We start from the raw sequence: 21658 nt of genomic DNA on the forward strand, positions 1-21658 counted from the left end.
CTGTTGCAGTTTCAGGTCTTTACTGTCCTTACACTTATTTAGTTAATGATTTTTACCACTCATATTCTAAAACCTTTTGATTCCTCCTTTCCATTCTTTTTTCCTGTTTCATTTCCCGTCTACTTTTCACTGCTTCAGGTACCTCCAACTGTACCTCCTTCCTGAATTTTTTGAAGGACTTCTGGTTGGCTCATTTCTCACCACGTTAACCATATTTGCCAAGAGGAGTCTTCCTAAAATACAGGAAAAGTTATTATCATGCTTGAATGCCTGTATACAGTTGTTTTTTGTTTGTTCCTTTTTGTTTTCTCGCTGACTAAATAAAATGTGTCCTGTAGCCTGGCATTCAAGGTTAAGTGTTCTGTCTAGCCCAGGGTGCTTTTCTAGCTTTTATTTTCCTTTTTTCCAACATGTTTCAGCCAACATGACTCTTATTTCTTAAATAAATTCATTTTTTCCTTCTCTCTCTTATGTTTCTCCTTCCACTTGAAAAATTTATTAAAAACCATTTTCTTACAAATATTCTACTAGCCTACCTTTTCTTAACTCCCTAAGTACCACTGTTTTCCCCTTTACCAGAACTGCTATCCAGTTTCACCTGGGGATTTAAGAAATTGCCTGTTTATTAGCCAGGTTACTCCCTTCCTCCAGCACACTTGCTCTGAAGCACTTTAGAGACTGTTTTACAAGGTCATCTTATTTACTTTTTTATTGTGATCCCCACAGAATCCAGCATCAGGATTGCCGCAGAGAATTATGTAGTCTGTTCCTCTACAAGGGTGTGTCCTGAAGGGTGGGCTCAGGTGGGGACCAAAGTCCTGGAGGGGAGCCTCTTCTGTTCTGCACATGTGCAGAATCTCTGTCCACCCTGTCATGTAACTGACACGCATGCAATACATCAAGATCTTATATGCAAGTATAACTTGGTACCTTCGTCCTTCATTACTGTGGTCTGCAAGTGTTTTGTTGATGTTGTTTTCTTATCAATTTAGTCTGTGTCGTTTCTTTCTGACACCAATTTCTAAAAGGTTTCTCCCGTTACATACCCAGTTTAACCATCCCCATACAGCAGATTTTTGCTGTTTTCCATAAAAAATCGAAGTGATCTAGTGTTTGTTTATGACATAATTGTTATCATATGGCCATGTTTGTTTCTAAGTCATTCCTCTGACAACGTCTCTCTTGAATTCAGATAATTGAACTTTTAAGCTATCTGAATGTTCCTTAATTTTTGATACCTAAATCACTTTCACTTCTTATTTTTTCACTTTCATTTTTAAGCCTTTAATTGTTGCTCTTTTTATTCCTGACTTTTATCACTTTCTTAGATCTGAGATTCAGGTTATATTTGTTCTTATGTTTTAGGTCGTTCTTCCCTCTTTCCAATAGATGATGGCTTGCTGGATGATGGGCATAATGATCAAGTTGGTGTTTTAAATTCACCCACATGTTACTCAGCTCATCAGAATGGTGAGCGAATAGAACGTTTCTCTCGAAAAGTTTTTGTTGGTGGTCTTCCTCCAGACATTGATGAAGGTAAAATGATGACTTGTGATACTAAAGAAAAAAACCTAAAATATAGTGTGAATGGGGATCTAAGTTTGTTTCTTTACTTTGTATCTGTTACATATTGTTACTGTGAGCATTTTTTATAAATCAGATTTTCCTTTAGTTCATATCTGTTATTTTGAAAATATAGAACATATTTAAATACATTAAATTTTTTGCTTTATATATTTATTTAAAACTTTAAAAAACTTTTTGTATGACCATAACACATATGACCAAACTTTTTGTATGTATGTAACTTAGCCATACATAAAAACTTTTCATATGACTGTAATGCATGCACACACATGCACACAAACACACACACACACCACACACAATGAATTAAAGGTAACCAACCATGAAACTTTAATGTATAAGAATCAAAAATTCAACTTAAGTGTAAATGTACTTTTAGAAACAGATAAGAGCCTATACAACCTAAACAAGGAATGGAAACAGTACATAAACAGAAAATTCAGATTTTATAAAGAATATTAAGCATATGTAAAAATGACCCTGTGTAATAATAACTAAAGAAAGATAATTCAAGATAAATGTAAAATACTGAAACTAATACTTGTGAGACTGTGGGAAATCTGCCACTCTCATTTACAATGTAATAATAGAAAAAATATTACTACATTTTGGGAATTTTTTCAGTTATAATTCAAATATCCACAGACTTAATTCTGTATACTAATCTGTACCAAAAGTTTCCATGTGATAAATAAGCTTGAACGTGTCATTGTATTTGACCTGTACATCTTTCAGTGAAACTACCAAGCATGTGTAGACTCTAGTATATTTTAGAAATATTAAGGCTTTATGTGTCTTGTTCAGCAGACCTTTTTTTCCCCTACAATATGTTACTTTATCAAGCAGTAATGTATCTCTTTATGGATCTTTAATTTGATATAATGTCAGCATGTTTTTCAAGTCAGTAATATTTATGATTGCTATACTGTCAATCCCTTAGTGTCCATATGGTATTATATAATATTTTAGAAGTAATGCTGAACTGATTATTCTAACCAATGTGCTTCTTAAAAACTACTTTAACTAAGTAGATTAAATTTTATGTATCATTTTAATGAGGATATTAGACATTTTTTCTAGTATTTATATTTTTGGGTTTATATTTATATTATCTTGGGCTATTTGGTACTTTAAAATATTAAATCTTAACATGTTTCTAGTATTTATATTCTAGTTTATCTTAGGCTATTTGGCACTTTAAAATATTAAATCTTTTAAAATAACATAAAATATAGGATTTTTTAGAATGAATCATTAAAATTAATTCCTAATTCATGTTATTGTACTTTTTTAAGATGAAATAACTGCTAGCTTCAGAAGATTTGGGCCTTTGGTCGTGGATTGGCCTCATAAAGCAGAAAGCAAGTCCTATTTTCCACCAAAAGGTAAGAGGATTTTTTTGTTACTATTTGCTAGGGAATAAGTTATATGAGAGGTAAAGAAACAATTTGTCTTCCCTAGTGGCTGAGACGGTAAAGAATCTACCTCCAATGCAGGACTAGGTTCAATCCCTGGGTCAGAAAGACCCCCTGGAGAAGGGAATGGCTACCCTCTCCAGTACCCTTGCCTAGAGAATTCCATGGACAGAGGAGCCTGGCAAGCCACAGTCCTTTCTCTTTCACAAAGAAATAATATCAATTACTCTGTGTTTTCTTTTAGAATTGAATATGAGTACATCTTTATATAAAAACTAATAGAATAATTTGTAGAGGTCGGTAACAATGTATCAAGTGAGGCAGAATGTTTCTGAAAGCTATTAGTTTTACTTGAAGCCAGTCAAGAATCATCAGAGACTTGCTATGCCTTCTCTATAATGATTTGATAATGATTTCAAAGGCTTGTATCAACAAATATTTGAGTCTTTTTTCTGCCTAAGGTATCCTTCTCAGTAGCTTGGGCACAGACATATAAAAAAGTGTCTCTGCTCAGTGAAATTAAGAAATGTATCAATTCAGTCACTCGGTCCTGTCTGACTGTTTGTAACCCCATGAACTGTAGCACACCAGGCCTCCCTGTCCATCACCAACTCCCGGAGTTTACCCAAATTCATGTCCATTGAGTCGGTGATGCCATCCAACCATCTCATCCTCTGTCATCCCCTTATCGTCCTGCCCTGAATCTTTCCCAGCATCAGGGTCTTTTCAAATGAGTCAGCTCTTTGCATCAGGTAGCCGAAGTATTGGAGTTTCAGCTTCAACATCAGTCCTTCCAATAAACACCCAGGACTGATCTCCTTTAGAATGGACTGGTTGGATCTCCTTGCAGTCCAAGGGACTCTCAAGAATCTTCTGCAACACCACAGTTCAAAAGCATCAATTCTTCGGTGAGCAGCTTTCTTCACAGTCCAACTCTCACATCCATACATGACCACTGGAAAAACCATAGCCTTGACTAGATGGACATTTGTTGCAAAGTAATTTCTCTGTTTTTTAATATGCTGTCGAGGTTGGTCTTAACTTTCCTTCCAAGGAGTAAACATCTTTTAATTTCATGACTGCAGTCGCCATCTGCAGTGATTTTGGAGCCCAGAAAAATAAAGTCAGCCACTCTTTCCACTGTTTGCCCATCTGTTTGCCATGAAGTGACGGGACCAGATGCCATGATCTTCGTTTTCTGAATGTTGAGCTTTAAGCCAACTTTTTCACCCTCCTCTTTAACTTTCATCAAGAGGCTCTTTAGTTCTTCTTCACCTTCTGCCGTAAGGGTGGTGTCATCTGCATATCTGAAGTTATTAAAAAATGTATGAAGTGAGAATAAAACATAAACCCATGAATATTTTAAGTATTGCAAGATGTCCTTAAGTGTTCCAGAGATGACGAGAGTAATATGTACTCTGTTGGTGAATTTAGATAGAGAAGAAGATGAATGGTCAGGAAAAACTCAGTTACATAAAGAGATAAGATGTGCAGAGTTACGTATTGCTAGGATACTGTGGTGACTGATCCAGAGAAGAGGCATCACAAATGGAGCTAACATTCGTTTGAGCAAAGTGATGCCACCATCAGTGGGCAGAGGAAGAATCACCTGCCTGGAGTGAGCAGCAGGAGAGAATTTAGCCTGAATCCAGCCAGTCATGGCAGATCCTCATAGGTGAATAAAAGAAAGGGGGAGATTGAAAGACTTTACTTTGAATATCATTCAAATGTAATTTTAGAAATAAAAAAGTACACCATTATTATCATGGCTGAGTGGATTTTTCAAGCCTGGGGAAAAGACTCCAGTAGATCTGTTGAATAACCTGATTTCGACTCTGGGAAAGGAAACATGTCAGAGTTATTGGCATCCAAAAACCAGCTCAGGGTTTCCGGTGATAAATTGTTCAGGCCATCTCTACCTTTATCATTGAGAATTACAGAACTCCCATGAGTGGTTGATGTTGTTTTTTAGAGAAATGGAATAATGCAGTGATTTATATATATGTGATTTACATATATATACACACACATACATACATACATACTTACACACACACCTTAAACTCTGGGAGTTGCTGATGGACAGGGAGGCCTCACATGCTGCAGTCCATGGGGTTGCAAAGAATCGGACACAACTGAGTGACTGAACTGAACTGAACCTTTAAATCTTATGGAATCCTTCGATCCTGGATCTCAGGCAGCTTTTAGAATCTACTTCTACCTAGGGACCTGTTTCCATGTACTCTAAATTTTAACATGCTGGATCTGGAGGTCTTGCATCCTTAGTTTAGAGAGAAAGCTAGCTTCATGTTGATGTAGATGTTCATTTCTTAGCTTGGTTTTAATCTGTTGTTCAGTGTTACGATCTTGTCTTTTATAGTTTATTTTACCAAATGTTCAATAAAAATGCCTGTTAGTTCCGGACATTTCTGCCTAAATTAACCATCATCCTTTGTCTGGACTATCTCAGACATATGACTTAGTCTGTCCACATCTCTGGATATCCCCAGTGTTTCTCCCACAACACAGCTAGAGTTATATCTATTAATGTCAGAACCTATTAATTTCAATTTTTTCCAGTAATCTATCAGACTGTGTCTTTACTCATCTTTGTATCCTCAGTAATTCATGGATTGAAAGTTCCCTCATAAGTGATATAAACAACTAGGATGGTTTATCCTTTGACTTAAAGTAGGCAGAGGAGAGCTTCACTGTGAAACTTTGAACTAAATCTAAAGGAGATTGTGCAATTTAGATAGATTAAAAAGCTGTTCAGTAGAGTTACAGGCAGAGATTGAAGTACAAGTTTAGGAAGGTACTGGGATTAGTTTCTGTCAAGACAGGTACACATTTTCTGCATGGACTTCTTATTCAGATAAGGGGTGGATTTAAGCCTAGTGAGATAGGTTGATTTCTGATTTCATGAAACAGAAGAGCTGCTGTTATTGTTGCTATTGCATTGTTATTGTAATTTTGTGGTAGTTGTTATTTTCTCAAACTGAAAACAAGAAAAAACAGCAAAAAATCAGCAGTGGCAAATCATAGTATTTTGGTACAGTTGTAGTTGATTGTACCCATTGCCAAAGACTAGTGTTCCTAAACCTTGCACGTTCATGCGTTTTTGTCATTGCTGGAATTCATCATTCCATGGTTTGGAAAACACTGGTGTAGAAACATCCAGTTGATGAAGTTGCCTTGTAGTTGAGGTAGTGACTTGAGCCCTTGACGCTGAAACACACTTAAACACACCTGTCCTTTGCAGTGAATAAGGTTCACCTTGTGTAAACGTTGTTGTTCCCCAAGTCATTTGGGACTGTTTGCAACTCCATGGATGAATGTAAACATTAGCTTTCATTAATAAATTCTAAAGAACACGTTAGGTGGTATTTTTGATGAAACTATTTTAATATTTAGTGGCTTGCCTTAGCTAGATCAAAATTTACCTGCCATATTGCTTAATTAATTTTTGTGATACAAATGTTTCTTTCCTCATAATCACCAAAATAATTTAGCAATTTAAAACATTAATATAAAAACTAGCATCATAAAACATAACATTAAAAATTTAATTTAAAATGCTCTTTTAGTAAATCCATCTATACTCCTCCATTATTACAAAACAGTTATAGCTCTCAGAACTGTAGCTTGTATCAAAATTAATGCCTTCACATATAGAAAGCCAGTCTTTATTTTCTCATTTTTTCAAGCCTACTTAAGTTTTTCTAACAATTATAAAAGTCTAAGATATGTTTCTGATCTTGTGTAATCATACATATGGAAGTTTCTGTTTGTGTAGAAATAGAAATGGTTTGATTGCTTATTTGTGCAATCAGATATAGTAACTTTATTAAAATGAAGTACTTCTTTTGTGTGTCATATCAGATCTTTGTGGCACTAAAAGCGATTATTGGCAGTAAGCTGTGGTTTTATTTTTGACTTCTAGTAAAACATGAACTCACTCTTCCCATTGTTTAATGGACCAGACATGGATGGCCTGTTTGATGGCATTTTCATACTGGGACTAGGTTTCATTGCTCTAAATTTGCATAGAAATCTTGTCAAGGGAAAGGGGTGTTTTTAGGTCACTTACAGTTATCTGCTACTGGGAATAATCACATAATAGTAAACTTGTAAATTTTGATGCCTTCTTTTAATAATGAAGTCTGTTCTGCCTGATGGATACATAATATTTGATTCAAGATTGACTGGTTGTCACAAGGAAAGGAGGAAGGGCATATTTCCAAAAGAGCATAGGAATCTAAGCAAGAACTTGACTCCAAAGTGCAAACCCAGTCTCCATACTGTTTGGAAAAAGTGTTCTGCTGCTCAGCCACTTTGAAACTTGATTTAAAAGTCTGACCCATCCTGAAGGAATCTGCTTCATTCCAACCTCCCTAAGGGAGTTTTCTTAGTATCATTTGGAAGTGGTCAGGTTGACTGTGGAATTTTCCCCTACTTACAGGAATTCCAGGGCCTTTCCACAAGTGCTCCTTCCACCTGCCCAAGAGTATGCTCTAGAACTTGTCTTTCCCTGAGGGCACCTGAAAAAATTTGTAGCTTCTGCTGGGCTCAACTGGTTAATCCAGTCAAATTCTTTAAGGAGACAGTATCATGGGAGACCTTAGAGCAGATCTAGGTTTGAAATTAATCAACCAACTAGTTGCTTATGTGACTGGCTTTGGGCAAGTAATTCAACCACTTGACACCTCAGGGTTTGTTTTGTTTTGTTTTTCTTTTTCTTTTTTTCTGTAAATTGGGAATAATGTTTCATAGAACCTCTTAGTATATCAGATATTAAATGCTCTATATAAAGTAAGAGTAATTTACCGAGTATTTGTGTTTGTGTGTATTCTACAGGATGTTGTGTTCTCCAATAGAAACATAATGATTGTAATCCTGTTTGATAGTTCATTTTTATTTACTTCAAAGGCGTGTGTTTTCTAAACAGTACTGAAGTTTGGGATGAAATCACTGACCTTGACTCACTGCCTCGTTTTCATGGCTGTTACAGGCTATGCATTCCTTCTCTTTCAAGAAGAGAGCTCAGTTCAGGCACTGATTGATGCTTGTATTGAAGAGGATGGAAAACTCTATCTGTGTGTTTCCAGCCCAACCATCAAGGACAAACCTGTAAGTAAATGCTACTCAAACTTGAAGCTACAAATGAGTTTTCCAAAAACTGTTTTGAAATGATTATTAGTGAAAAAACTACTGCATTAAGGGTTCAGTTTTTAAAAGTTCATATAACTTAAACAGTATCTAGATTAAAATATTAACAATTTGTTTCCCAAACCATCTGTCCAAAATTCTGAACTAGGGAAGCACCACGGTTGGCAGAAAGTTCATCAGCTATTAAAGCAGCGAGACCTAAGGCCATAATGTCATCTTCTTCACAGGTTCAGATCCGTCCTTGGAATTTGAGTGATAGTGATTTTGTGATGGATGGTTCTCAGCCTTTGGATCCTCGAAAAACAATTTTTGTTGGAGGTGTTCCTAGGCCATTACGGGCTGGTAAGTAGAATGTTAACAAATTTTGTTTCTTTACAAAATCATTTAAACATGAATTGATTCAGTAAACATTGGGCACCTATTGTGTATATGTCACCACTAGATCAGCTAAGGGCAGATTCTCCTCCAACAGCTGCTTGCTGGAGAATCGAGACAAATTCTAAAAACTGCTCTTAAGACCATTAAGGAACTAGAGAATAGGACAACCATCTATCAGTATGTATAGCTAACTCCAGACAGACTCTATAAGAAGAATCCACTCAGGCACTTAAGTCTGCTTAAGTGTAACTCTCCAAGATGTGAGAATTTGGGGTCTGTTTATTTGATACAGGTTGATTCTGATATCTGAAATACACTTTAGATAGTTGAATGACAAACTTCTGTTCATCAGTCATCAGAATCCAGAGATCTACCAGAAGATGTCATATGGTACATAATTATAGACATAAACGCCCACAGTACAAGCAGGTTTTATGATACTGTGCACCCTTGTGAAGTGTGTTAGCTCCTTGCATCACTGAGAACACCCTCTTCCAGTATGGGAGGTGCCTGTTAAAAGACTGTTCACACGTGTAAATACTTACAGGTATACCTACTACAAAGAAGCACTACAGGAAACAGAAGGGCATAAAGCAAGGAAATGTGATGTAGCCTAATATTTTCAAAATACTTGTATTTGAGCTGACACATGAGGATTGAACAGATGGAGATTGTGTGGAGTGTGTTTCAGATAAAGGGGTCAGCGTATTCAAAGATGTTCAGTGGAGGGAGGCTGAGTGCATCAGAGGGACTGAGGGGAGTCCAGAGTCACCACCTAGGGCCTAAGGAATGAGGGGAGAGACACAGAAGACACGGAAGAGGTAAATAGCAGTCAGATCATAAAAGTCCAACAGCTAATTTGATATTTATCCTCACAGCAGTGGGAAACCAATGAAGGGATTTTAAGTAAAACAGAGAGACATCATATTTGCATTTTTGAAAGACCAGTTTAGCTGATGACTTGTGGAGGGGAGAGTTGAGTTGAGAGTAGATATAGGTGGACCAATTCAGGAGCCTGTTATTACAGTCCAGGAGACAGTTAGCAGTGGCTTGGATTAGTGGTGGTGGTGGTAGAAGAGCCAAGTGAACAAGAGTTATAGGTATTTATGAAGTAAACGCAAAGGCTCAATCTCAGTTTTCAGTCTTAAGCTACTAGATAGACAGTGGTACCATTACCGAGAAGATCAAGAACACTGGAGTAGGTTGGAAGAAGATTTTGTGGTTTTGAAGACTAGTTTGTGCCTCCATTCAGAGTTCCCAAGCAGAAATTTCAGTTAAGCCATTGCCATCTGCTATATCTTCAAGAGAATCACCCTTGATGCTGTTTTGAAAATAAACTGGGGGGTGGGAAGAGCACAGATCAGAAACGAAGTGATACAACTATTGCCATGATCTAATGAAAAATAATGGTACCTTGAAACAGGATGTTAGTCATGGAGGCAGAGCGGTTGGATTCTAGATATGTCTGGTAATCAAGTTCATGGGATTGCATGCACCGTGGGAAACAGAAAAAAACAGAGGAGGAAGCCAAGCCTCTTGAGTTGGCAACTTCATCTTTTCCATCACTTACTGAGTCAGTGAAAACACACTGGGGCATGCTTAGACAGGTAGCAAAAGGTCAGGAGCACCGTGTAGGACAGTGCGTGCTACAGGGCCTGTTAGACATCTGTGACTGGTCCAGTGGGCAGCTGAGCAGTCGACTTCTGTGCTGAGAGCAGATGGGCCCCAGTGTACAAGGTGGGCCCCAGTGTACAAGACAGAGGACTGGACCTAGAAGAGAGCATTATCCTATTGAATTTCACTTTAAAAAAATACTTTAAGACTGCTGATTCACTGTGTTCTCTCCCATTTGATGTGCACTTCTTTTCATTTTCCAGTGGAGCTTGCTATGATCATGGACCGGCTGTATGGTGGCGTGTGTTATGCAGGGATTGATACAGATCCAGAGCTGAAATATCCAAAAGGTGCTGGTCGAGTTGCTTTCTCCAATCAGCAGAGCTATATTGCTGCCATCAGTGCCCGGTTCGTTCAGCTTCAGCACGGTGATATTGATAAACGTGTAAGTTGCATATTGGAAAATCATTTAAGTCCTGTAATAAGCTGCTGATACAAAGCTTACTGGGCTTCCCTGGTGGCTTAGATGGTAAAGAATCTGCCTGCAATGCAGGAGACCTGGGTTCAGTCCCTGAGTCAGGAAGATCCCCTGGAGAAGGGAATGGCAACCCATTCCAGTATTCTTGCCTGGAGAATTCCATGGACATACGAGCATGGTGGCTACAGTTCATAGGGTCACAAAGAGTTGGACACAACTAAGTGACTAATACTTGCACTTTCACACTTTCCAAAGCTTGCTATCCTACAGAGTTAATAATGCAGTTCAAAACCTGAGTGCTTATTTGTATATTCCTTTAGCTCTTAAAGAGTATTATATCAAAAGATCCCTGAATTATGAAATTCTTGACGAGACATTAAACTTTAGGTATAATACACAGAATTTAAATATCATTTTAAAGCCATTTCAGAAAATATATCAGCCAGCAAGGTGTCTTAATATCTTTCTAACTGTGGAAGCAGAGCTTGTACTCTGGGGCCAGACTCCCTGGGATCCCATTTCCACCCTGTGCTCCGTAACCCTGGGCAGATGAACCTTCTTCACACCTCTTATTCTTCACACACAAGTTGGAAAACAGTATCTCTTTCACAGTTATTTTGAGGAATAAGTGAATTCACGTCTGTAGAAGCACTCAGAGATAGGCACTAGTGTTAAATGTTACTTATTTTTCATTTTTCATACAACCTAATGTAAAACCCATTGTGTATATTTCCCTAAATATATGCAGTAACAAATGTAAATTTGTAAACAAGCCAAAATACAAATAAACTAAATACACAAGATGATTGCTCTAAACCTTAAAACATTTACTCTCTAGCAGCACTGCTAGATCATCATAGAATTTTCAGGAAGTCCTAAGGATTATAAATGAAAGCTCCCCTACTGAATAATTTCTAATACTGATTCAGTTCAGTCACTCAGTCGTGTCCGACTCTTTGTGACCCCATGAATTGCAGCACACCAGGCCGCCCTGTCCATCACCAACTCCCGGAGGTCACCCAGATTCACGTCCATCGAGTCCGTGATGCCATCCAGCCATCTCATCCTCTGTCGTCCCCTTCTCCTGCTGCCCCCAATCCCTCCCAGCATCAAACTCTTTTCCAATGAGTCAACTCTTCACATGAGGTGGCCAAAGTACTGGAGTTTCAGCTTCAGCTTCATTCCTTCCAAAGAAATCCCAGGGTTGATCTCCTTCAGAATGGACTGGTTGGATCTCCTTGCAGTCCAAGGGACTCTCAAGAGTCTTCTCCAACACCACAGTTCCAAAGCATCAATTCTTCAGCGCTCAGCCTTCTTCACAGTCCAACTCTCACATCCATACATGACTACTGGAAAAACCATAGCCTTGACTAGACGGACCTTAGTCAGCAAAGTAATGTGTCTGCTTTTGAATATGCTATCTAGGTTGGCCATAACTTTTCTTCCAAGGAGTACACGTCTTTTAATTTCATGGCTGCAGTCACCATCTGCAGTGATTTTGGAGCCCAAAAAAATAAAGTTTGACACTGTTTCCACTGTTCCCCATCTATTTCCCATGAAGTGATGGGACCAGATGCCACGATCGTCGTTTTCTGATTGTTGAGCTTTAGGCCAGCTTTTTCACTCTCCTCTTTCACTTTCATCAAGAAGCTTTTTAGTTCCTCTTCACTTTCTCCCATAAAGGTGGTGTCATCTGCATATCTGAGGTTATTGATATTTCTCCCGGCAATCTTGATTCCAGCTTGTGGTTCTTCCAGCCCAGTGTTTCTCATGATGTACTCTGCATAGAAGTTAAATAAGCAGGGTGACAATATACAGCCTTGACACACTCCTTTTCCTATTTGGAACCAGTCTGTTGTTCCATGTCCAGTTTTAACTGTTGTTTCCTGACCTGCATACAGATTTCTCAAGAGGCAGGTCAGGTGGTCTGGGATTCCCATCTCTTTCAGAATTTTCCACAGTTTATTGTGATCCACACAGTCAAAGGCTTTGACATAGTCAATAAAGCAGAAATAGATGTTTTTCTGGAACTCTCCTGCTTTTTCCATGATCCAGTGGATGTTGGCAATTTAATCTCTGGTTCCTCTGCCTTTTCTAAAACCGGCTTGAACATCAGGAAGTTCACGGTTCACATATTGCTGAAGCCTGGCTTGGAGAATTTTGAGCATTACTTTACTAGCATGTGAGATGAGTGCAATTGTGCGGTAGTTGGAGCATTCTTTGGCATTGCCTTTCTTAGGGAATGGAACGAAAACTGACCTTTTCCAGTCCTGTGGCCACTGCTGAGTTTTCCCAATTTGTTGGCATATTGAGTGCAGCACTTTCACAGCATCATCTTTCAGGATTTGAAATAGCTCTACTGGAATTCCATCACCTCCACTAGCTTTGTTCATAGTGATGCTTCCTAAGGCCCACTTGACTTCACATTCCAAGATGTCTGGCTCTAGATGAGTGATCACACCATCGTGATTATCCGGGTTGTGAAGATCTTTTTTGTACAGTTCTTCTGAGTATTCTTGCCACCTCTTCTTAATATTTCCTGCTTCTGTTAGGTCCATACCATTTCTGTCCTTTATCAAGCCCATCTTTGCATGAAATGTTCCCTTGGTATCTCTAATTTTCTTGAAGAGATATCTAGTCTTTCCCATTCTGTTCTTTTTCTCTATTTCTTTGCATGGATCACTGAAGAAGGCTTTCTTATTTCTTCTTGCTATTCTTTGGAACTCTGCATTCAGATGCTTATATCTTTTCTTTTCTCTTTGGCTTTTCACTTCTCTTCTTTTTACAGCTATTTGTAAGTCCTCCCGAGACAGCCATTTTGCTTTTTTGCATTTCTTTTCCATGGGGATGGTCTTGATCCCTGTCTCCTGTACAGTGTCACGAACCTCATTCCATAGTTCATCAGGCACTCTATCTATCAGATCTAGGCCCTTAAATCTATTTCTCATTTCCACTGTATAATCATAATGGATTTGATTTAGGTCATACCTGAATGGTCTAGCGGTTTTCCCTACTTTCTTCAATTTGAGTCTGAATTTGGTAATAAGGAGTTCATGATCTGAGCCACAGTCAGCTCCTGGTCTTGTTTTTGTTGACTGTATAGAGCTTCTCCATCTTTGGCTGCAAAGAATATAATTAATCTGATTTCGGTGTTGACCATCTGGTGATGTCCATGTGTAGAGTCTTCTCTTGTGTTTTTGGAAGAGGGTGTTTGCTATGACCAGTGCATTTTCTTGGCAGAACTCTATTAGTCTTTGCCCTGCTTCATTCCGCATTCCAAGGCCAAATTTGCGTGTTACTCCAGGTATTTCTTGACTTCCTACTTTTGCATTCCAGTCCCCTGGACATTTTTTTTGGGTGTTTGTTCTAAAAGGTCTTTAGGTCTTCATAGAACCGTTCAACTTCAGCTTCTTCAGCGTTACTGGTTGGGGCGTAGACTTGGATTACCATGATATTGAATGGTTTGCCTTGGAAACAAACAGAGATCATTCTGTCATTTTTGAGATTGCATCCAAGTACTGCATTTCGGACTCTTTTGTTGACCATGATGGCTACTCCATTTCTTCTGAGGGATTCCTACCCACAGTAGTAGATATAATGGTCATCTGAGTTAAATTCACCCATTCCAGTCCATTTTAGTTCACTGATTCCTAGAATGTCGACATTCACTCTTGCCATCTCTTGTTTGACCACTTCCAATTTGCCTTGATTCATGGACCTGACATTCCAGGGTCCTATGCAATATTGCTCTTTACAGCATTGGACCTTGCTTCTATCACCAGTCACATCCACAGCTGGGTATTGTTTTTGCTTTGGCTCCATCCCTTCATTCTTTCTAGAGTTATTTCTCCACTGATCTCCAGTAGCATATTGGGCACCTACTGACCTGGGGAGTTCCTCTTTCAGTATCCTATCATTTTGCCTTTTCATACTATTCATGGGGTTCTCAAGGCAAGAATACTGAAGTGGTTTGCCATTCCCTTCTCCAGTGGACCACATTCTGTCAGACCTCTCCACCATAACCTGCCTGTCTTGGGTTACCCCATGGGCATGGCTTAGTTTCATTGAGTTAGACAAGCCTGTGGTCCTAGTGTGATTAGATTGACTAGTTTTCTGTGAGTATGGTTTCAGTGTGTCTGCCCTCTGATGCCCTCTTGCAACACCTACCATCTTACTTGGGTTTCTCTTACCTTGGGCGTGGGGTATCTCTTCACGGCTGCTCCAGCAAAGCACAGCCGCTGCTCCTTACCTTGGATGAGGGGTGTCTCCTCACTGCCGCCCTTCCTGACCTTCAACATGGGATGGCTCCTCTAGGCTCTCTTGTGCCCAGACAGCCGCCGTTGGTAATACTGATTACCAACCATTTAAAATACGCAAAAGGAGTGAACAAAACTCAACTGATTATTTTCAAATCTATTTCATGCTATAAAACTGTGGCTGCTTCCTGAATAATCATGTTTACATTTGTAGTACAGATGAGATATACTAAAAACATGAGGTAAATTAACTTTCTTATACCATTTTAGTAGATATAATTTGAGGGGGTTCTTGTTTTCCCAGTGTAACAGTTTCTTGAAGCTTATTCTCTGGGGCTGTTTGCACATTAAAAGACTTTTAGGGGCAGAGGACCTGGTTAATTAATACCTGTTGACCGGACCATAGACTCTAGGAGTAGTCACAATTTAATTATGAAACTACACCATTTAGGAACAAAGTACAGCATCAGTTCAGTTCACATGTACAAAGAGGCATGCTTGTTTGCCATTGTTATTTAAATGTTGCCCCAAAAAAAGAAAGAAAAAAAATTAAGTATCTAAGAAAAGGAGTTCTGCTTTTATCCAGACATGCTATGAAATTTTTTTTTAAAACTCATTTGAACCTTAGAGTCCATCTCATCCATTGGTTTTCAGCCTCCACTGCGTGGTAAAGTTGCCTGGGAATGAGGAAGACCTCGACGTCTGGGTCCCAGCCCCACGGAGGTTCTGTGGTGGTTGTCTGGGATGCATCCAGGGCAGGAGTGATTTGTAAAGCCTCTGGGTGATTCTAAGGCCCAGCCGTGCTTTATGTCACTCATCTAGTTAACTGTGCTTTAGACCATCAAGCTAGTCTGAGCTAAGCTCACTTGCTTTTTCAGACAAGTGAGAGGGTTTAATATACAGAAGCAGAGGGATGCAATTATTGTACTGCCATACCTCACACCTCTTTGTTTCCAAAATGATGTTGGAGGACAGAATTATTTAGGGCAGAGTATCAATTCTTGCAGAGAAACCTTGATGCAAAGCAAGTGAATTGAGAAACGCTTCTCTTCTTAAAAAGGCCTTGAACTACTGAGAGAATGTTTGCTTTTTAAAGATATGTGCTACTAAGGTATTGATATGCCTTCAACTTTATTTGAAAGAATTTGAGCCTTAAATATTTTATAAGTCATTATACAAAAAATTAAATTATTATTCTTTATACCTTTAATCTCACTAATTGAACCATAAAAGCAGATAAAATTTAAATTTATCTGGAATGCAAAGATGGTGTACTTATTTGGAGGGAATTAAAATTGTTTATTCAACGCATTTTTTAGGCTCATGACTACTTTGAAATTTAGTTTCATCTTCCCGATAGCTGTGAAGAACAGTCACCACAAATGTATAAATCATTTTTATTTATTATATTTTATTCAGTGAGTAGTATAATTCACTGTGGCTTCTGATAGTTACTGAAATGAATTGTGTTATACTTCAGATTGGCTAATTATTAGTGATGAATCCAGTTGAGGGTGCATCACAGATAGTTCCTCTGTAGTGGAAAAGGGAAGACATTCTAATAGAAAATAAGAAGCATAAAGAATCATTGAAACTCCCTTTCACACATTCAAGCATTGATAGAGATTATGAATCACAAATAAATTTTGATTGTATTCTAAAATCATAGATTTGAAATAAGATTATGAATCAAAAATAGGTTTTGATTGTATTCTAAAATCATAGATTTGAAATCCATTTTCATCTTTGTAAGTTTTGATTTTGAATTAAGTAGATTTGTTGTTAGTCATTCAGTTACTAAGTCTTGTCCAATTCTTTGTGACCTGATGGACTGCAGCATGCCAGGTTAGCTGTATAAAATAACGTCTAGAATTTAAAAATACAGGTAATTGAAATCATTGTTTTACATTGTCACCCAGTATTTAATGAAGTATTATGAAAATTAAATAAATAACAGAGACACTGTGCTTAAAATCTTACGGTGATAAAGGCAAGAAAAAAAAAGCACAAGAGAGAAACCCAGAAAAAGCATCTACGAAGACACTTGTGTAGGTTCAGCTTTGCCACCAGACAGCACTGGACATTGAGCAAGTGCAGGCGGCCCTTTTGCTCACAGCTTAGCCTCCAGTGAAGTGAAACCCAGCAGTTCTCATACTGCCTTGATCTATTCTTTGGTTATAGTCATGCACTTCCTTAATTATAGTTATAATGAAAGTAATGAGTCAAAAATAACAGCCTGCCAATCAAGATGGAATCTGTAAAGGAAAAAGGTAGGAGACAAAGATGGAGCATACAAATTTTAGAATTTGTGTCAAAGATCATTTTAAAGATCAAAAGCCAATGGAAAGAAAGATTAAAAATCCTTAACTGGCAAAGAGGACTTATAAATTAGTTTTAAAAAAGAAAACACCAGCGGGAAAATATGCAAAAAATATAGACAGTTCAGGAAAGCAAAATGTCCAATATATATAAAATATCCAGTCTGGTGGCCCAAACGGTAAAGAATCTGCCTGTGATGCAGGAGACCTGGGTTCAATCCCTGGGATGAGAAGATCCCCTGGAGAAGGGAATGTCAACCCACTCCAGTATTCTTGCCTGGAGAATTCCATGAATAGAAGAGCCTGCTGGGCCACAGTCCATGGGGTCACAAAGAGCTGGACATGACTGAACAACTAATTTTCACTTTTTTTTTTTTTCAGGTTTATCCTAACCCTAACCATGAAATATTAGGTTGACCAAAAACTTCCTTTGGGTTTTTCATAAGATCATACTGAAAATGCACTTTTTGACCAATATAAATACAAACAAAAATGTTATTTCATTACTTTCCTATCAAATGTTTTACAGTTCTTTTTATCAGTCAGCTAGGTTGTTTCCAGTTTGTTGTTATTGTATTTGTTCAAAATAATGGTGAAGAAAATACCCTTATATATTTATTTTCTATACACATGCGAGTATTTCAGTAGAATACACTCAAAATAGAAATCATCAGGTCATTATTTTTTTACCTTGGGCAAACCAAGCCATTTAAACACTCAGTTTTCTCTCCTCTCAGGAAATGCAGAGATCTTAGACTGCCTGGCACTATTCAGTCAGACAGAAGCAGTAACCTGTCATTCATAAAGTTCTCACAAGCCAGAAAGTAAGGCCGTTGCAGCTAATAGTGGCCAGTGCTAATTTACAGAGTATTTTACCAGGTACCAAGCACTGTCTTACATGCTTTTACTAGCGTCATCTAATCCTCACAACTCTAGGAAGCAGGGTCTAGTGCCTTTCTCATCTCACAGGTACAGAAACTGAGGTCAGGAAATTTAGCATCAAGAGCTGGCTTAAGTCTGAGACCTTCTCCTGAGTCACAGTTTCACAGTGGGACTTTGACTTCTGGCTTGCTAGTTCTCAGGAGTCTAGACATGCCTTTCGTAGGATCATCCGCAGCTCTGGTTTGGTGGCACCAGTTATTTATGAGCAGGGCATAGCTCTCACCTGCCGTAGAGCAGCATTGCCAGGACCAGGGGCTGTTACGGTTGTTCCATCTCACCGGTAGGGCTGGAAAGAGAGAACAAAGGTGTAAGGGCATTTGTCTTCCATGCCCTGCTCATTTTAACTCACAGTTACCCCCACCTCTGAAAAGATCAACACACAGGTGTTTTAAAGATGTCAACTTCAAGAAAGGTGAGGGTGGAATGTTTTGTGAATCAATTAGGATTTTATAGTTTTTATAAATTATTTTTTGTCTTTGAGGAATAAAGTGATGTAAATAGTATTCAGTTAATAGTTCTCAGAAGAAACATATCAAAATACAATAAAATTACCAAACTAAGTGCTCATTGAGTCTCATGGTCAATTATGAACCTAAGACCTATAAAAAGATTACAGCAAGATCAAAATGATGTACTTTGTTTAACCTACAAGGTGGTGAAGCTGGGCTTCCCTCATAACTCAATTGGTAAAAACTCTGCCTGCAGTGCAGGAGACCTAGGTTTGATTCCTGGCTCAGGAAGATCCTCTGGAGAAGGAAATGGCAACCCACTCCAGTATTCTTGCCTGGAGAATCCCACAGACAAAGGAGCCTGGCGGGCTACAGTCCATGGGATTGCAAGAGTCTCTCACAGCTTAGTGATTAAACCACCATGGCAAAGCTATCACCCTAGGAAACTGCCTCTTCCTTTCAGCATTGAATGCTACTCCATTTCTCTAGAACGCTGCATGAACCTCTTAAATCAGTGCTAAAGTGGCGTCTGAAGCAGACTTGACAGCACTTGTCTTCCCTCTTTTTCTAGGTGGAGGTGAAGCCATATGTGCTGGATGACCAGATGTGTGATGAGTGCCAGGGCGCACGCTGTGGTGGGAAATTTGCTCCCTTTTTTTGTGCCAATGTCACTTGCCTGCAGTATTACTGTGAGTTTTGTTGGGCAAATATCCACTCCCGTGCAGGACGTGAGTTCCATAAGCCATTGGTAAAGGAAGGTGCTGATCGCCCACGTCAGATCCACTTCCGCTGGAACTAAGAACAGCTGACCGGCCTCTGTTCAACAAGGAAAGAAAGGGTGCATGTGGCTTACTGTGTCTGAAGATACTGACATGCAGAAGAAATAAGTGCATTCTTCTGCTTTCACCCCAGCTATCAATACATGCATCTTTATCAGCAGCCAAAACACTACAAGCCTCTTGTTTTTCACCAAAACCCTACATCTCAGGCTTACTAATTTTTGTGATATTTTCATGTTAAAATAAAATGTTCTTTTGTATTTTCTCCAAGTTATTTTTATATGTAAAGTTAAAATTAGATATGAGAATGTTTTGCGTAGGGGCAAACAGTCTGCTGCTATATAGTGGGTGAAGCGTGCACTTATTTCTAAACGTGGGTTTTTAACTTTAAGATCTGCCCCAGTAATTTACCAAAGGTAGCAAAATAATAGTGAAGATGGAATATGTCTGCTACAAAGGCTTATTTTTATTGTTGCTATTTTCAGTGTATACATAAACTAAAAAATTAGGGTTGTTTTTTTGCTCTCCATTTTGACTTGCAAGAAATAATACCTCAAGATAATCTGATTTATTAGCTATTTTTAAACATTTTTAATCACAAGCTGTATTAGCTTTGCTGCTATATAGGTGTTATGTGTAAATGCCACCTATTAATACGGGATTGAAAACGTTAGAGACACACTGCATTGCAGATAAAATGCAGGCAGCACAATATGGCCTAAACTGCCATAGTTTTAGAATGTGAAAAAAATGCATGTTTACTTACCTGTATACACCATATGCATGCACTAGAACTATTAACAAGAGGTGAGGTATTGCAAATGTTCAAAAAAAGCTCTCTTGAACTAGGTAGCATGAACAAATTATAAAATTTGTTTAAAAAAGCAAACTTGCATGCATTATTGTGACTTCAAGTTAAAAAATGTCCTACATGTGTACAATATGCAAATTAGTTTTAGATTAGAGAGTGCAGCCATTTTGTGATCTGGTCGGTAGTGGAATTCGATTTTATGCAGACTGGATGTAATATTTGTAATCCCTGTGCAATTTTGTGATGTGCGGTTCTAATTCATGTGCAGTGATATAGTATAGATAAAAGATTGAGTAAAAGAACAATACTAGAATTTTAAAGAAAGTTGATTTTAGCCCCTTTGATAGTTCATGGTTAAGACATCCTTTATAAACCAAAGATGGCCAGCACACTGCTAACCGGTCACCAAATGTAAGGCCCACAGGAAGCCCATATTTAAACAAAGGAACTTTATCGAAGAATGCAAAACTTTAGTAAACCTAAGTAAAGTCAAAATGGAGATGGGGAAATATACAGATGGCTAGTTGCATAAAATTCAATTTTACCTTAAAGATAACGGTGAAATCTGGCTTAAACTTGCTTATGTGTTTGACCTATGTATATTGGGGTCTTCTGTCTAAACTGGGGTCACTGTTGCATGGAAATTGTTGTTCTTAATGGTTAAAAATTGCTTTTTTTAAATTTTGATGAAGGAATTTTGGTAATGACTTTGCTTGCGGTTTTTTTGAGAAAGTGGCATGGAAACATGCAATAGTTAGTTTCTCTTGGTACTGAACACTATTAGAGTATCATTAGTGACATTTTTTCTCTTTAGAGCATTTTTAATGCAACTAGCCCCTATATTTTAATGTAAGAGTTACTCTGCAATCTAAGCAAAGCATCCAACATGGTAGATGTTTTTTAAAATGCTGAAATAAGATTCTTGACTCTAAAGAGAGAAAACTACAAGGGCGTTGCCTTATTGCAGCCCCTTGGGACAATCCTTCACGTGAGCAAAGTGTTGATCTTAATATTGGTTGTCTATGGTGTGCTTTTTTGTACTGTAAAAATATGTGGTTCATGTCTAACTCTGCTGTTTTATTGTGGTTGTGGTTCAAGTTTTTAATGTTTAAAGTTGATGCTGTTTTCAGAAGAGCTTTTTACTAATTTATTTGTCAATGTTCCCTATTTGTTACTTAACCATGATCCTCCAGATTTTTGGAGTATTCTTTTCTAACCTTAACCCTGCCAACCTTGATCCATTTGACATTTGTTATGCACTATTTTTATATCTCTGTGAGAGATTTTTTCCAACAGTCAGCTATTTTATGACACACTTTTTTTGACTGATGACATCTCCTTTGCTATACCTCAATTTTTGGAATTTAGAAAAGAAATCAGTAGTTTTGCAATGTTAATTATTTAGATATTTAATTTCGCAGATTTTTTAACTTTATTTTCATAATTTCTGCTTAATGTTTAA

General features: G+C 38.0%; 1 protein-coding gene across 1 annotated transcript in view; it reads left to right on the top strand.

Moving 5' to 3' along the window:
- Positions 1 to 21658, top strand: part of CPEB2 (cytoplasmic polyadenylation element binding protein 2) — a 78189-nt gene that overhangs the window by 55023 nt on the left and 1508 nt on the right. The window contains exons 8-13 of the mRNA XM_040237337.1: positions 1366 to 1536; positions 2883 to 2972; positions 8014 to 8132; positions 8399 to 8513; positions 10427 to 10608; positions 19178 to 21658. The exon at positions 19178 to 21658 is cut by the window's right edge and continues 1508 nt beyond it. Of these exons, the coding sequence (XP_040093271.1) occupies positions 1366 to 1536; positions 2883 to 2972; positions 8014 to 8132; positions 8399 to 8513; positions 10427 to 10608; positions 19178 to 19405 (905 nt within the window). The 3' untranslated portion in view covers positions 19406 to 21658. The remainder of the gene's footprint in view (positions 1 to 1365; positions 1537 to 2882; positions 2973 to 8013; positions 8133 to 8398; positions 8514 to 10426; positions 10609 to 19177) is intronic.

The sequence above is a fragment of the Oryx dammah genome, unplaced genomic scaffold (assembly GCF_014754425.2).
Source record: "Oryx dammah isolate SB20612 unplaced genomic scaffold, SCBI_Odam_1.1 HiC_scaffold_3, whole genome shotgun sequence".
NCBI lineage: Eukaryota > Metazoa > Chordata > Mammalia > Artiodactyla > Bovidae > Oryx > Oryx dammah.